At 33.4% G+C, this 18,676-nt stretch overlaps 2 protein-coding genes across 2 annotated transcripts; one reads left to right on the top strand and one right to left on the bottom strand.

Moving 5' to 3' along the window:
- Positions 1-6,229: 6,229 nt before the first annotated feature.
- LOC136207610 (pentatricopeptide repeat-containing protein At3g02330, mitochondrial) lies at positions 6,230-9,614 on the top strand. Its single transcript, XM_065998754.1, has one exon. It carries the CDS (start codon positions 6,394-6,396, stop codon positions 9,034-9,036), a length of 2,643 nt encoding a protein of 880 aa, XP_065854826.1. The 5' UTR covers positions 6,230-6,393; the 3' UTR covers positions 9,037-9,614.
- Positions 9,615-10,471: 857 nt separating this feature from the next.
- Positions 10,472-15,924, bottom strand: LOC136207626 (WPP domain-interacting tail-anchored protein 1). Its single transcript, XM_065998756.1, has 5 exons — positions 15,689-15,924; positions 14,098-14,689; positions 12,578-13,719; positions 11,314-11,454; positions 10,472-10,841 (listed from the first exon to the last, which is right to left on the bottom strand). Exons 2-5 carry the CDS (start codon positions 14,654-14,656, stop codon positions 10,644-10,646), a joined length of 2,040 nt encoding a protein of 679 aa, XP_065854828.1. The 5' UTR covers positions 14,657-14,689; positions 15,689-15,924; the 3' UTR covers positions 10,472-10,643.
- Between the last annotated feature and the right edge of the window lie 2,752 nt (positions 15,925-18,676).

Below are 18,676 nucleotides of genomic sequence, written 5' to 3'. Positions count from 1 at the left end.
CCATTATGAAGGATTTTGAAATATATATTTTATACATATTGAAACACATCATTATTATTTTTTTGGGTTAATTTCATATAAGTACCTTGTGGTTTCACTTTTTTGCAGATAGATTCTTGTGCTTTGTTTTTTAGCAAATAAAGGATTGTACTTTTCTCCGTTTGCGGAATTGAGGAAAAGACACAAACGGAGTCAGAATTAATGACGTGTCCAAGGGCAATTTTACCATTTAAAAAAAATTAAATTTGAAAGGTTAATATATACCAATACTTTAAAATGGGAAAATTGCGCTTGAACACATCATCGATTCTGACTCGGTTTGTGTCTCTTCAATTCCGCAAACGGAGAAAAGTACAATCTTTTATTTGCGCAAAAACAAAACACAAGAACATATCTGTAAAAAAACGAAACCACAGGACATTTATATGAAATTAGCCCTTTTTTTATAGTGTTCAAAAATTATCAATCGGTGAATTTTATAATATAAAAACATTAAAAATTTAGATCGGATGTTTTACCTTTTGGTGATATATATTTATAAACATTTATATTTTTAACCTAACCAACCAAAAGTATTATTTATTTTTTAACTCTTTTGGTATAAATTTAACATTTAAAAAAAAAAGTGAATTTAGTATTATTTATTTTTTAACTCTTTTGGTATAAATTTAACATTTAAAAAAAAGTGAATTTAGCTTATATATAGAAAATATTATATTTTTAAATATAATGTTTACGAGTTGGTACAATTTCCAGCCTAGTTGATAAAAAAAATTATTTTTTTATTGATATAAAATATGCAATTTCAAACTGTATTGAGTGACCATAAAGGTAGAGGTTGGAGTAAGGACAGAACATGAAATTATATGTAAAAAATATCATTTTCATCAATTAAGTTTGAAACTACACCAACTGATAAACGTTAGACTTAAAATTGTACTATTTTGTATGTGATGCTCGCTCCCTTCTAATAACCATCAACTAAATTTATACTTTATCCTTTGTTATATAAAAAAAATCATCTAACCTCTAACTTATATATATAAAAAAAAGATGTATATATAAATAGCACAAGTTTATTATCTCTTCCGAGATCTTTGAAAAGGTAGGGAATGCCTTTTTAAATTTTATAATTTGATATTACTTCATAATTTAGTTTAATTAATATTTTTTTTAGAGAATTAATTGTTTTTATATATTGCAAAAAAAATGTCATTAATTTATATTTAGCATAACCAATAGAATAATAGAAAACATTAAACAACCATAACATTCTCAATAATAAAAGTAATATGGAACTAGGGACTTCTCCTATTAAAATTTGAAAAGCATTGAGTGTTGATTCTCATTTCACAAGTTCGAGTGTTGACTTGTTATTGTTCTGCTTGACTTGAGTAAAACTCAGTTCATGGAATTGAGCTCATTTTTCTGTAATATCTTCACTAGAAACGCAACATCGACAGCATGAATTAGCTCCACTAATAATGTAGGGATCCTACCTCTGCTGCAATTTGAAAAAAATTCCCTCAAGGATGTTGCTTATGCTATACATGGACATAACGAAACCCCAAGAGCCAACATAACATGCTTTTCTCATCTTGGATTATCGCTCCACCACCATAGACTTCTCCATATTGACGAACGAAGCATCAACAATCATTTTAAATTTCTTAATCAGAGGGGGTCGTCATTTCACCAGCGAGACATCAACTTACTTAACGCCATCAACAATGCTTGCCATTAAATTCCATTCCTTCACTAAAGACTCAGCCCGAGCAACGCAATTTCTTACCTCTTCGATATCTCATTCTCTAAATATCCTATTCCGTTCAAACCATATTAATCAAACTATAGCAGCAAAAATCAAAAATAAATTCCTATGAAAAGACTTGAATACTAGTCCCAACCAGTCCACTATATTATCCCCATGAAATTTATCAGGTCTTCAACCATCGGGAAAGCATTTTACACTCCTCTCTTGTCTCTTAAAAATCTTTAACACATATATATGACTCTACTGGATTCCTACAACTTGAGCAACATAAATCCATTTGAAGATACATTCGGGTAAGGTTGGCAGAGCAAGGTAAGAGCCCTTTATAAGCCCGCCATAGAAAATATTTAATTTTTGCTGGAGTTGAAAGTTGCCAAATTAGATTCCATAATCCTGAAATCGAGGGAAGTGACAGAGAAAAAATTACCCTTGACCATCAGAGCTGCTCAACTAAATGATATCGGGATTTCACCGCATAACATCCACTTTTCGAATGCATCCATGCCAACCTATATCTAAGCTTCCTAAAACTAAGAGGAATTTTTATAACTTTCTTTGCATCATTATCAGGGAAAAGTGATTTCATCATATCCAAATTCCATTGGCCTAAATCGACATCTATCAAAGAGTGAACAAATAAGCTCGATGTCTAAGATTTTGTGATAACGAATTCATACATGGGAGCCCGGGCACCCATTGGCATGTGTTTATTGCCACTTTCTTCTATCCTGTTTTTACAATACCTTTATACGTGTCCGGACTTCTTGCATTTGAAGCATTGAGGCTCTCTCTTGTGCCAACAATTCTTTGTTATTGAGCTTGCAAAACATTAATCAACTCTGATAAGGCTAATTGATTAATATCTCTTGAATCTTCAAGAGCTGAAAGTTTTTCCTCAAACCTTTCAGGAAAGCCCACGAATAATTTCTCTACAATTCTGTTATCAGGTAGTTCTCTCATCAGCTGAATGTTGTTCACCACTGCCATCAATGTGTCATAATACTCGTGTATTAACTTTTTTTTTTCTTTCATACTTAGAGTCTCAAAATCTCTTTTGAGATTAAGACTTGCATCTCCTTATTCTTTCATTGCCTTTGATAAAGTTCTTTCAACTTAACTCAAGCGTCTTATCATGTTTCACAGGCCATGATTCTTGTGAAATTTTGATTTTGAGATAGCATCATGAATTATTCCAACCCTTTCAGATTCAACCAACTTCCATAAACATAAACCTCTTAGATGAGCTTTCGTCTTCACAGTCCAAACTTAGTCATTTTTGCCATTCAAAATTGAAGAAGAAAGAGTTGATGTGTGGTTGTAAACCATGATTGTGTTTCCTCTCAAAAACTCACAGATCCTTTAAGATCAATGAAATTCTGATACAATTTGTTGGTCTTTTAGATAGAAATAAAGAAAATGGTAGAGATAAAACTAATCAATGTAATTGCTCATTCTCTACATTAAGACAATATAAATAAATAGAACTATATATAAGCTTACAAAAGAATCAACTAGAATCACATAACCCACTAAAAGGTTCCACTAATTCCACTAACATATGAACTAAAATATGGATAGTTAAAAAAATTATATATATATATGATCACTATTTAAACCACTAAAACATCATCAATAATAATAAAAGGGAAATTTACATAGAAATTCACTTCTCAAAAATTATTTACAATTACGTTATGTCATAATTCTGAATTATATCAAACAAATAAAATCATTACTTTTAAAGTTTATAAATTATGATTATGGGTCTAAATTATATGGTCAAGAGTTTGAAATTTATGAATTGGGGTTTAAATTTTTTAAATTAGGTGCAAAAACATATTTTATTTGGTATATATAGAAAAAAATAATAACATATTAAAAATTAAGTTTGATAATATGATTTAGTTTTAATTTTATAGTAAATTATGACATTCATGTAAAAAAAAACTCATAATAAAAACTAACTTTAAATCATTCTTTTCAACAGAGAGAATGCTTTTTAGATCAATGGTGGATTTAACTTGAGGAACATAATCATCTTTGATGCCTATGGTAAATGGTAAAAAGACATATAAGCTATCCAATTCACCCATTTGCTTTTGTATCATTCTCCATCATATCAGCTAAAGCTTGTATTTATTATTATTAATTAATTCTAACATCTTTGCATTTTACTATTATTACCAGGCTGGATCATTGTTTACCATCATTTTACCTAGACTTGGCCATGGGCCGGGCCCTCAGTCCAAGCCCAGTCCAGCCCACTAATAATTTAGGCGGGCTCGGACCGGATTGGGTTTGGACTTAAAAATCAAATCTCAAACCCAGCACATGTAAACCAATCTATATATATATATATATATAATTTTTTAATTATAAAATATAAATTTTAATACTTAAAAATGAATATTTAATATATAAATATATAAATATAAAAAAATTATTAATTAATATTAGTAGGCGGGTCGGGCTGGCCCGGCCCGTGCTATTTGTATTAATCTCAAGCCTGCCCAAAAAATAGACGGGCTTTAATAGGCCTAGACCGGGCTGGACCTAACATCAATTATCATTGTCCAAGCTCGGTTCAAAGACGGGTACCCGTGCCCGTGGACAGGTCTAATTTTACCCATAAAGAGGAAACAGAGAGAATTAAACAAACCCAAGTGATATAGTGTGAAAGGAATGGATAAAATAAGGAGAGAGGAGAATTTAAATAGGATGGAATCAAATGTTAAAAATATGGATCAACAATGATAATAGTGCTGATAGATGTAATTTAGTATAAAGTTTTGTGAATTTTATATTATATTTTGAATTTCATTTATTATCTCGTAAAAAATAGTAAAATTTAATGGCCATACGTGTAATTTTTTTTTTTTGAAAAGACTATACGTGTAATTTAATTCATATAGTTTATAAGAAGTTTTATTTGGATAATTTTTATTATTTTTATATATTACTTATAAATTATTATTGCTGCATTTTTTTTTACCAAATATATTAATGTTTTATAGCTTATATATTTTTTTTTTGATAACTTTATAGCTTATATTTTACTACTGTGTTGTATGATAAAATTTTAAAATTCACTTAAAAAAAATGTCGTTTAAAAATTTGAGAAATTGGTAACAATGATCTCATGAGATACTAAATGAGAAGAACTATATTAAGATAAAAAAAAAAAAAAAAAAAAAAAAAAAAACTATATTTTCTCAATATTATACATAGATATGGATTAGAAATTTCTCATATCATGATTTTATATTAAGAGCTGGGTGTTCCAACACAGAAAAAATATCTCCAATGCATTATTTGACATCTGTCCACTTCTATTTTTTTTATTATTTACAAAAAGATGTTTTAATAGCAGTAGACTTTACTTTTTCCCCTTTGTTCCTGTTTATTCTACGCAAAACTGAGAGCCACCGATCACCACCGTCGTTCTAGCGCCACTCCGGTCTCCACCACCACGGCTCGTCCATACTGTTTACATACTTTATACTGGTTCACAGGGGAATTTATTTATTTATTTTAAGAAAGATTCTTGCTTGAATTCACATAACAAAACCTTGTTGATGGGAGCAGTTTATGTTGAGAGAATCTATGTTTGAGTAATCACAATCTAGGTGTTTTCATAATTGAATAAAAAATTGAACAAGATCTGCAAATGCTAATGCTAGAAGCCTTCTCCCAATAGATGAAAATCACAACGTTAATGGAAAACTCAAGAGCTCTTAAGTTTTTTGTGCTCTTTTATCCAATTGTTATGAAATATGGATTTGAAATTTCATATTTTAAATATTTTATTTTAGTTCTGCACATAACTCTCAAGAGAAGATCTGAAATTTGAATTTGATGTTTTAGGGTTGGGTTTTGAATGTTTGTTGCCATGTTTACTCAACTTCTCATCCAACTTCATAGGATTTTTTTTTCCTTCCCCTTTCCATTGATTTCGGGTGGCGGCACTGTAGATGCAATTCCCTCTTTCCGACGATTCCCTCTTTCTGTCTTTTTTTTCAGTTGAAGAAACATTATATCATTAACGAGACTAGAGATAGAAGTGGACAAGTGTCAAATAATGTATGGGAGGTATTTTTTATGAGTTGGAACACCTGGCTCTTAATATAAAATCCCTTCCAGATAGAGACAAAGCTATGAAAATCAGTTATCATCTCCATCCAGTTATATTTGCAACTAGTGCTAAAAACAAGATGTTTTGGACTGCCTATACACTCAAAATTTGAGAATCCATTCTGATTTTGACCATCTAAATCTTTTGACTATTTTTTGATTGCCTCGAGACTGTCTAAGACCCTTATAGACGATGATAAAAGAAAAAGTTTTTTTTAATTATTATTTATTATTTTAATTTTTTACTTTATTATAATTAAATTTTAACATTATATAACTTGGCAGTGAATTATATTTATTATTTTCAGATATTTTTTATTAATTAAATTTTCAACTAATTTTCATGATATGTTTAACACATTATTTTATAGTGTTCTGTTAATTGTATTATTTATAATACCACGTGAATACCACCTGCTGTGTATTTAAACAATTCGAAGAAAATCTGAAGTTAAAACTGTGCAAAGTGTTTGGTGAAGCCATGGTTGATGGCAAAGCTTTGCTTAATCGCAAGAATACTCCCTTACACATCAACAATTCTGCAAAACAACTCTACAATCTCCACCCTTGCACTACATCAACCAAGGTCGTCCATAAAGATCACAACTTTTTCTCATATTTACCAGAAATGCTCCTATCTCAACTCCCTAAATCCTGGCAAACAAGCCCATGCTCAGATGATAGTATCTGGGTTTATCCCTACCATATTTGTAACAAATTGTTTGATTCAAATGTACGTAAAATGCTCCCATTTAAGTTCTGCGTACAAAGTGTTCGACAGAATGACTAACAGAGATGTGATTTCTTATAACACAATGATATTCGGGTATGCTGGTTGTGCGAAAATGGATGCTGCAAAGGACTTTTTTGATAGAATGCCCCATAAAGATGTGGTTACATGGAATTCTATGATTTCCGGGTTTCTACAGAATGGTGAATGTCGAAAATCAATGGATCTTTTCTTGGACATGGGCAGATCAGGCATGAGCTATGACCAAACTACTTTAGCTGTTGTTTTGAAAGCATGTGCTGTTTTAGAAGATGAAAGTATTGGAATTCAGTTACATGGGCTTGTTATTCGAATGGGATTTAATGATGATGTAGTCACTGGGAGTGCTTTGTTGGATATGTATGCAAAATGCAGCAGATTAGATGATTCCCTTCGGGTTTTCGGTGAACTTCCTCAGAAGAATGCAGTTTCTTGGAGTGCTATGATTGCTGGTTGCGCTCAAAATGATCATTATATCAAAGGTTTTGAGCTGTTTAAGGAGATGCAGAGGGCTGAAATTAAGGTTAGCCAATCTAGCTATGCTAGTCTTTTCAGGTCATGTGCTGGATTGTCTGCATTTAAACTAGGGGCTCAGTTCCATGGCCATGCTTTGAAAAATGATTTTGGATATGATATCATTGTAGGAACTGCTATTTTGGATATGTATGCAAAATGCAGTTGTATGGAAGATGCTCAAAAGCTATTTAATTCGTTGCCTAGACGAAGTTTGCAATGTTATAATGCCATTATTGTTGGTTATACTCGAAACGGCCAAGGCTTTGAAGCTCTGCAATTATTTAGGCTTTTGTTGAAGTCCGGGCTCGGATTCAATGAAATTACTCTATCTGGTGCATTTAGTGCTTGTGCAGCTATCAGAGGAGATTTGGAGGGGCTTCAAATACATTCTTTAGCAATTAAGAGTACTCTTAAGTCTAATATATGTGTGGCAAATGCTATTCTTGACATGTATGGTAAATGTGGAGCGGTGGTCGAATCTGTCTGTATGTTTGACGAAATGGAGGTAAGAGATGCTGTGTCATGGAATGCAATAATTGCAGCTCATGAACAGAATGAAAATGAAAACGAGACACTCTCCCATTTTGCACAAATGCTCCGGTCGAGGATGGATCCTGATGAGTTCACTTATGGAAGTGTCTTGAAAGTTTGTTCTAGTCAGCAAGATTTGAATATTGGAATGGAGATACATAACAGAATTATTAAATCTGGATTGGGGATGGATAGCTTTGTAGGAGCTGCTCTTATTGATATGTACTGTAAATGTGGAATGATGGAAGAGGCGAAGAAAATCCACGACAGAACTGAAGAACAAACAATGGTTTCATGGAATGCAATTATTTCAGGGTTTTCACTGCTACAACAGAGTGAGGATGCTCACAGCTTCTTCTCTCAGATGTTGGAAATGGGAGTAAAGCCAGACAACTTCACCTATGCAATAGTTCTTGATACGTGTGCAAATTTGGCCACTGTCGGACTCGGGAAGCAAATACATGCTCAAATCATAAAGCTAAAACTACAGTCAGATGTCTATATATCCAGCACACTGGTTGATATGTACTCAAAGTGTGGAAACATGCAAGATTCGAAACTAGTGTTCGATAAAGCACTCAACAGGGATTTCGTGACATGGAACGCAATGATTTGCGGCTATGCTCAGCATGGTCTTGGAGAAGAAGCCCTAAAAACTTTCGAGAATATGCAACTTGAGAATATAAAGCCGAACCATGCAACCTTTATTTCAATCCTTAGAGCTTGTGCACACATGGGGCTTGTCGACAAAGGGTTGCAATATTTCAATGCTATGGTAGATGAGTATGGTCTGGATCCTCAAGTAGAGCATTATTCATGCATGGTTGATATACTAGGGAGATCAGGCCGAACAAACGATGCCTTAAAACTGATCCGCGATATGCCTTTCGAAGCGGATGCTGTCGTATGGAAGACTTTGCTTGGCATTTGCAAGACCAATGGGAATGTAGAGATAGCAGAAGAAGCAACAGAATCTATTTTGAGATTGGATCCACAAGACTCTTCTGCTTATGTTCTTCTGTCAAACATATATGCCAATGCAGGAATGTGGAATAAGGTTTCGGAGACGAGGAAGAAAATGAGGCATGATAAGCTGAAGAAGGAGCCAGGTTGCAGTTGGATAGAAGTAAAAGATGAAGTGCACGCATTTCTGGTTCGGGAGAAAGCTCATCCCAAATGTGAAGAGATTTATGAAATGATTTCAATGCTTGTTGATGAGATGATGTGGGTTGGTTACATGCCTCATTTTGATGAAGATTCACAAGGATATGAGCAGCAGGCAGAGGAGCTAAGAAGCTGTGCGGTCAATACGTAGTTTTCTATCACAAGAATGATTAACATCAGATTGAAAATGAATTCTATATTATTTTCACAAGAAAAGTTCAGATGACTTTTTTTTCTTTTTTTTTGTCTCAATTATCTTTTGTTTACAACAAAACCAAAGCCTCAATCCCGAAATGATTCGGGGTTGACTAACATGAACCATCATATAAAACCATGAAATCAAGTCGTGTCAGCGATATAAATTCTCTCCCTCCACTTCGTCATATCCACTACCATATTTTCCTCAATCCCTAATAAACTCATATCACTCTCGATCATCCTTTTCCAAATTTGTTTAGATCTTCCCTTACCCCTCACCATTACATCCCTTTGCCACTCTTCAGTCCTCCTAACCGGCGCATCAAGCGTTCTTCGGCTTACATGGTCAAACCACTTTAGTATTCAATTTTCTCTCATTTTATTCTTAATAGATGTAACTCCTACTTTTGTTCTAATTATTTCATTACTCACCCGATCCTTTCTCGTATAACTACGCATCCATCTCAACATATGCATTTCCACCACCGACATCTTATAAATGTAACAGTGTTTCATTGCCTAATCACTGTGTTTTGTAATATATTTCAGCTTTTAGTATTTATTTTAGGGGAAAAGAAAAAAACTTTGCTCGTTGCGAAAAGGATATGTGTTTGACATGCTAGCAAAACACCGTGACTCATTTTCTTTTATTATTTTTACTTTCCTTTATTTATTCCACTTGAGCAAATAAATATTCACCATTATCATTGTCTTTTTCTTTTACTTTTACTAAAGCTTACAGAATATTTTCTACAAAAAAAAAAAAAAAAAGTTATTAGCCTTTAGTCAAAATAAAATAAAAGAACAAATTAAGTGAAGAACATTTTGGAGTATTTTTTTACATGATAGAAAATTTTATTTTCATACAATAATAATAAATAAATCAGATTATTAAGAATGCTCCAAATAAACATAATATTCACACTAACAAACTTATCAACACGTATTCTGTGTAACTGGAATTTTGCAGCATATCAAAAGAGAGCATTAATGTGTGCTATCAGTCACGACCGAATAATTACGTATCAAATCATTCCAGCTAATTATAATCATTCCAGCGTATCAAAAAAAAGAGAATTGATAATTATAATTATTCCAGCGTATCAAATTATTCAGCTAATTATAATCATTCCAACGTATCAAAAAAGAGAATTGATATACGTGTGTCCTCAATCAGGTTTCACGTTCACCTGATCAGTGACTGTTAGATCTGAACTTTATTAAATCTAAACCTTAAAATGATTTTAATCTTTACCCTATCGATTTTAATAAACTTAAATCTAATTGTCACTAATTAAATTTATTTGGTCGACCAAGTGAACATGACTGTGTGCACTATATTTGTAAGCAGTATTTTACCTGAAAATTGCTAAAGGTAGCTAAAGCCATTTAAGAAAGCAACTCTACTTATCATTTTCTCATTGATAATCTTGTGTGAAAGAGAGTGAATAGAAAACAAAAATTTACAGGGATTTAAGGATGTCAAGCCTGTCCGAAAATGGCAATGGTTTAGAGCTCCTCGTGCATGGAAAATACAGAAACTAAGTCAGGATTCTACTTTCATATATGGTGTCTGTGTTCCACAGGCTGAAAAAAATATGCAGCTCCCGAAATCAATAAAATGATCATTGCTGTTAAAATATGCTTGAAGCTGAGGACTCCTGCATCTATTCTTCTCACACTATCAGGAACAGATTCCGAATCTGCAGTTGCAGCATCGGTTTCACTGCCAGATGCATATTTCTGAGTCTTGTCCGCCTGTAAAAAGAAGAAAAATTAAGGGATAGAAGGAAAACCATTTTAATGTTAGATGTTCATGTTCTCCATAATATACGACCCTCTAATGCTTAAGAGTAATTTTGATTTCTCCATCTTTTTTGTGAAATTACAGAGATCAATTGTTTTTACTATTAGATTGTTACTGTAGGTCACCTGGTCAGTGACCGACCAAATAGATCTAAGACTTATTAAAATCCTATGGTATCATCCTAAGGCTTTCCAATAAAGAAGACAATAACTAACATATTCAATATAAGAATAGTACAAAACACATCAACTTAGTGGGCAAGTATTCCATATATAGCCCCCCAACACAACGATTGCATGCATTTGCACTTCGCAAATGATTGAATTGCTCCATTAATCAAATGAAAAAGCTCAGCTAATTAAGCATTTATCCACCATCTATTCATGCTTGAACCAAAATTCTACTGAATAAAATAACACCTACCTTGGAACCAGTAGCTGACTTCTGGCTTATGTCATCAGGAAAAAGATGTTCACCACATCCTCTATTACCATAATTGGGATCCTTCTGTTTTTGTCTTAACTTCAGCACCGCAGTTTTATTTTCAAGTGCTAATTTGGCCATCTGCATGTATCATAAAGCATTAGAAAATCTATGCCAAAATTTCCATTTACCAGTCTAAGCAAGAACAAGCGAACATTTGTCACCAGTGGTGCATTTTTAGTGTAATTCATGAAAATCCTCATTTTGAAGTGATTAAATGATAAATATTTCAATAACATAATCATCATCTCTGCTCAGCTGAGAAGAGATTACTACTTCATATAGTTGTCAAATAGAGATTCAACTCGTGAATCAAAATCCTCATTTTGTGAATTGTGACTCGTGAATCATAAGATTCAGTTCGTATCATAATCGAACTTAAAATATTATCAAATATTAGTCTAGAGTGAGTTTACTGTTTAGTAGTTTATGTTGTTGACGTTTTTTATGAACCATGATGAATATAATTTGATTCTGATCAATTGTTGTTGCACCACGACAAAGTAAAGACGTTTTCTAAATGGGATGAGATGGGACTTGCGTATTGAAATGGGAAAATCATGTTAATATGTTGTGATTTGTTAATTAATTATAATAATCTTTATTTATTTCTTATTCTTTAAATTTCTTATTGATTCCTTTTCCACTAATTTATCTCCTTCCTTAGTTAGAGTTATAGATTTCCTAAATAACAATCTAGAATCTACGATAATTTAGATTCGACCTTTAGATCCGGCATGAAATAGAGCTGAATCGACTTGAATCGTACGATTCGAATCCTGAATAGTAAGATTCTGTGTTAATTTAGATTCACCCTATAGATCCGACTCGAAATAGAGCTGAATTGAGTCGAATTGTAAGATTCTATAACAGTGCTACTTCCATAATATTTTATAATCGTTGAAAACTAAAAGTGTTGTGCTAACCAAAAAATTGGACAGTTATATTGTGCTTTGCCTACAAAAGTAATATCACATGATCACATCATATGGAATAAAAATATGAATTCAGAAATTTTGATAATTGTTGTGCTCAGCCATGGCACTTCCTTAATCTTCTTACTCAAAAAGAACTTCGCAATTTTTGAATCATCTCCCCTTTTATAAAGATAACCATTCAAGTTATTATCCCTACCTTTCCTGTTCATTTACGCACAGAGAAAGGGGTATGGAGAGAGAAATAAGTGCTAATAAGAGGTTCAAACCTGCTTATGAAGATGCTCTCTTTCAATGGCCAATTGCACCACCAGATCTGTTATTACTTTAGTCCGAAAGTTGATATCTTTTGCAGCAGCTATTTTTGTTTCCTCTGCTTGATTTAAAGATGCTTCCATAACTTCAAGCCTTCCCCTCAAAAAGCTCAATTCTTCATTGAGTTCTGCATTAGATTCAGACAATAGAATACACTTCTCCTCTACACTGTCTGCCTGATTTTCAGCTTTTAGAGCTTTTGACTTCAGATCTTGAATTGCATTTTCCATGTCCTTTATTGTAGCATACAACATATTTTCTTTCTCCTGGCTAGCATCAACAGATGCCAATGCATGCTGGAGCCTATTATCAGATTCAACCAACTGTTTTTCCAATAAAGCCACCCTCTGAGAAATAGCTTCAAACTGACCAATCTTTTCATTAAGTTCCATGGTAGTCTCTTCCAACTTACTCCTGAATTCTGCATTAGAGGCCCTACCTTCAGCTAGTTCTTCTTTCATACCCTCAATTGCATGTTGATTGTGACTTCCATCTCCAAAGACCTTTGAATTTGAGAGCTGCTTCTCAAGTGAACTCATTTTTTCTCTAAGAACTAAGGCCTCGTCGTTTGAAAGCATTAATTTCTCCTCAGCTTCTGCTAAGCTTGCTTTTAAGCTATCGGTCTGTTCCAGAAGTACATGATTCAGTTTTTTGCCACTTTTGAGATTCTCCAATGCCTTATCTTTGGATGCCAACTCTTCTATGGATTGATCAACCTTAAATCTTAGTTCAGATTCTCGTCGAATTGAACCGTTCAAATTGAACTGAATTATCTTAATTTTACTAAGTAATTCTTTTGAAGTTGCCATCAGAACCTCAGCAGCATTTTCAGCTGTGAACCACTGTTCGCTAACATCTATTACTTCTTCTTCTGTAAAGAATAACTCTTGTTCTATACAAAGTAGCCTGTTCTTTAGATCTTCTTCACTTTGTCTTGATTCAGTTAACTTCTTCTCAAGATCCATCTCCCTTGCCAAAGATTTTTCTAACATCCTCAGAATACGTCTCTGCTGTTCAGCAGTTTGCATGTTCATCTTGGTTTCGCTGTCTGAAAATTGACCATCTGATAAGAAGTTTGCACCCTCGTTACTATTCCCTACCAACAGGCAACAGACACCGAATAGAAATGAAAAAGTCAGTTGCTTTTTTTTTTTACATATCCTTTAATCGCGAAGCTATCATAGATGGAAACATGTAACTTGAAAATATTCAGAAATTTCCCATCACTTGATAGTGATTATCTTCCATACAGCATTTATACACTGACAAAAATAGGAAGAGGGTGTGCATTTATTGACTTTGTAGTAAGTTCTTTCCAATGAGGAGTTTATTTGAACATCACAATAGATTTACATTCTACACAATACGAGGAACATACATTCAAGTGCCCGTATTATGACCTTCTAGAGTGATCGACAGTAAATAGAAGCTTCAAATGCGTATGAAGTAAAGGAAGAAATAGTTTGTAGCTTACAGTTTTTCCCTCTGTTCAGAGCAGACAAGGTCCTCTGGAACCTTGCAGACTGCTTTCTGATTTCTGAAACTTTATCTTGTGACTGCTTCAGTGATTCTTCAGAAGTACATAATCTATCTTCCATTCCAATGAAAGTTTTTCCCAGATGTTCACACGAGGATATCATTTTGCGAACCTCAACAACGTTTGCCTGTGCGCTTGTTATGAACTTGTCAACTTCTGTCACTTCAGAGTCCAAAATCCTGGACAAGAGATCAAATTCCAGAGCCTCCACTGAATCACCCACCAATTCTTCTTTTGTTGAGGCAGTAGCTTCAAACTCACTTTCCTTGGTTGCTGTATGCATCATAAGTACACTTAGATTAACCAACTTCTCTGTAGCACATGCCCAATCTAATTCCATCCTCATTACAATCTCCTCCGCAATTTGTAACTCGTTATTCAGCTCTCCATTAGAAGACATCTCTACAACCAAATCAATTTTACTTGAATCAGCTTCCACCTCTACAGAGTTCATGTCATCCAGAGAAACACTCGCTTCGACGTCATCACTACTCATGCTTATGTCTACTTATTCAGGAGGGACTGTACCCTAATTGTCAATACAGATCAAAACAAAGAGCAGCAGAGATTAGTGCTGTCACATAATTTTGTAAAAGCTTTACAAACATTGAATAAAATCTTAGCTTTGCCATAGTTGTTAAAGGCGCACCTCATTCAAGGCTCAGGGTCTTGAGCCTTGAACCCAGAAAACGAGCCTGGAGCCTGATGCGCCTGGCGGTTTTTACTTAGTTTTTTTTTTTATTTTTACAGTTTTCTCTAAAAATAACTGCTTAATTAATATCAACCACTAATCTAACTTAAATAGATTAATCTACAAAGAGTTTTGATCCATGAGCTGATCCTCGTCTCTCATTCTGTATGTCAAGAGAGTTTGCAGGGCTGTTCCTGACCTTTTGTAGGCCCGGGATGAGATAATGGATTTGGGCCCTTTCATACACAAATCCAAAAAAAATCCTTAGAAATTGAAGACTAGAACCTAGATGAAATAGAGGTTGTCAGGCATCCCAACTAGGTTGGCACCCCCTAAGGAACCCCCCAAAGCACCTAGGCAATACAACTTCAAAATGTGCTAAACCAAATCAAATTGTTCTAAACCCCTTAGCTGTCTCTATGTAAATACCTCGGCTCTACAAAAAAAATTGAGCAATAACTTGATAATCAACTACAACACCTCAGGTCTACAACAAACACAAATGATACCAGCGTATAAACAAGCACATATGGCATAGTTCATCAACAACAGAGACAATATTATAAAGGGCATAGAATAAAACAATAAAGAAAAAGCATAAAATCCAAAAGTGGAAAGAATACATTCAATTCAAAATGGATAAGTACCATTGTACCAAATAAATGACAATAAAGTTACTAACAATTTACAATAAGAAACAGAGCTTCAAAATGGATAAAAGTGGTGATTATTACCATATCAATTTTAGGTTCAAATTCAATGTAATTTAAGAAAAAAAAATCCTTCAAAACAAATCAAATGCACAAAAATAATATAGCAAACCCTTAAATTACTTACCAGATACAACAAGGGAAGAGCAGCACTGCAGGCTGCAGCACACTGGAAGAGCAGGGGAGCAAGCAAATCGGAAAGGAAGCAACACGCACGCTTGAGAAGCAAATCGCAGTCTCCCAGAGATTAGAAGCGAAGCAATCGCAGACCAGATAGACAAGAAAATTGGCAAATCGCAGACCAGAGAAGCACGAATATTGGGAAATCGATCGTCGCAGTCTTCATCACTTGTCGGAGTATATTACATTTTTTTTTTGGCCCTTAATATTTTGAGCCCTGGGCTATGCCCCCTCATTTCAAGGCCCAGGACCGGCCCTGAGAGTTTGGAAAAAAAGGTAATCATATCCTTCTACCCCTATGTGACCATTAGACAAGGACTGGACTAGATAAGCTCGGACGGATCCAGCGGGTTTTTAACTAAAAAATGCTCTGTGTAAGTTTAGATATTTGGATTTAAAAATCAAATCTCAATTCAGTCATATAAATTCACTTAAATATATATTTATAATTTATAATAATAAAAAATAAAAAATTATACTTAAAACAAATATTAATATATAAATTTATTAACTAATATGAATAAACGGACCGAACTGGACCGATACATGCTACTTTTTATAAATTTTAAGCCGGTTTAAAAAAAATAGGCAGACTTTAACTGTCTGGACCGATATAAATCCAAACCTGATCTAGAGAACACGGACTTGAGCAGGACTTGAGCGGGCCGTGGGTTGGGCACAGTTCGGTCCAAGTCGGGGATTCATGAATCTCCAGTATTGGATTGAAATTCGAAGATTAATAAAAGGAAATCTCCAGGATTGGATTGAAAGAATAAATCTCCAGAATTGAATTGCCCCAAAATTTCAGTCCAGTCCAGTTCGGGGATTCGAAGATTCGGTTCCGGTCCAATCCAATATAATTTTTCGGTGATTCGGATAAATATCTAATAGTTTAAGTCCTAAAAAATAAATTAAAAATTTAATTTACAAGATAATAAAATATAAAATTTTATTATCTTACATAACTTGAAATAAATGATATTTTTTTAGGGAGCAAACAACATTCATTAAAAGTTACAGTAGACAACAATGTTAAAAAAAACCCACAAAATCAAAGTATTAAAAGTTACGGTAGACAACAAGGCTATAAAAACTCACAAAATCAAAGTTACAAAATAACAAATCCATAAAAACAAACAACCTTTAATTCAAAAAAGACAACACTTCATTAGCAAAATCTCTCTAATCATCATCCCAATTTGTAATTGAATTTTTTAACACAACAAATTCCTTGTTTTCCAAAGCAAAGACAGTAAAAGCCAAACATCAACCTAAACATATAAAATTTACCATATTAGTAAATCAACAAATGTTAAATTAATTAGCTTTCACTTCAATAAAATCAATCAACGGGTATTTCTATATACTGCACCGAAATTCCTTATCACCACACTCATTGGACCATTTTGCCCTTGGCATAATTTTTTTTATCAAAATTGGAAAAAAAATTGAGAGAAAATTCGAAATTTAGCCTAAACGGATGCGGCATACCATTCCCACCATGGCGCTGTTCCCGCCATGGTGGGAATGGTATGCTGCATCCGTTTAGGCTAAATTTTGAAATATGCAAAATTGTAAAAATTTTAGTGACGAAAAATACTAAATCATTCAATTTTTTATGACGAAAAATTAAAAATTCTCCTATTTTTTTGTGACGAAAAAGGCAAAATCGTCATGAAAAATATGTATTATTTTCATGAGTTCTTCGATAAAAAAAAGTAAATCTTAATGTTTCCGACTCGTAATCATCCATTTTCGGGGTTCAGATTGTCACACATCAATTATGTTCATAATTCAATTATTGTTGTTCGAGTTTATGATTTTGGAGAGAGAATTTTTAGTGGCGGTGAAAAGGAATTTGATGGCAGTATTTAGCAGCTTACATAATCAACACACTAGCAAAAAGTAAAAAGAAAAAATATGCTTACCAAAGTGAATTTGATTCGGTTAAAAAAACCTTAGATATCCAATTGAAATATGGATAAAAGAGATGATGCAATTTCAGGATCAGAACTAATTTCTACAAATTAAATAACATTTACATAGTTAGTATTCATAAACATTTAATTAAAATAAAACTATGAAATATAATTGCTAAGTAAATATTGACTTCTTCAATAGCTTCAAGATCCGCGCCCAGCCCTTGAGTTGAAGTTTTCAACCAATCTTGAGAGGAAGCTTCTGTGTAAAAGAAGCACGAGATTCTATTTTATAAAATGTTTAAAAAATTTAATATTTAAAACTTCTAATATTTGTTACTTAATTAAATGGTTAACAAGAAATAGAACTGGTTTAGATGGTTAAGGCAATTAACAATGTTCCATTCGGTTAGGTGTTTGATTCTCCATGTCTATATTTTTAGGTAAATATTTTTTATTTTATTTTAAAACCGGAATTAATCGGGATAATTTTTATGACTATATAATAATGTTATACTTTATTAATAAATTATAAATTTATATCATTGTAATTAGTTTACCAAACCTTACAAAATATATAACTATATATTATATAATATTTCTCTTTATATAAAGTTAATGTATGAAATATAAATTTATTATTGCTAAACTTTCGGTTATTTCAGTTCGGTCCAATCCAATCCAATCCAATCCAATCCAATCCGGTTATCAGTCCGGTCCTGGATAAATTTCGGTCTAGTTCTTTGACGAAAAGTCAACGGTCCAAACCAGTTCGGTTCTCAAAAAAAGTCAACAGTCTGGTCCAATTCCGGAGTTTTTTCCTCGGATATTCGGCCCGATCCAGTATCTCCAGGATCCGCGCCCAGCCCCTGTGAGCTTTCTAAGAGTAAAGATCAAGCGGGACCCATTCCCTCCCACCACCCCCCGCCCCCCCCCCTCCCCCAAATGAAAAGTCTTTACTCTATAAATAGTTCACCAAAAACAAAATCAAAACAACAATAGAAAAAAGAATCAGA

Source organism: Euphorbia lathyris, chromosome 1, assembly GCF_963576675.1.
Source record: "Euphorbia lathyris chromosome 1, ddEupLath1.1, whole genome shotgun sequence".
Classification (NCBI taxonomy): domain Eukaryota; kingdom Viridiplantae; phylum Streptophyta; class Magnoliopsida; order Malpighiales; family Euphorbiaceae; genus Euphorbia; species Euphorbia lathyris.
Note: the sequence above shows the minus strand (reverse complement) of the source record. Positions and strands in the feature narration are given on the sequence as shown.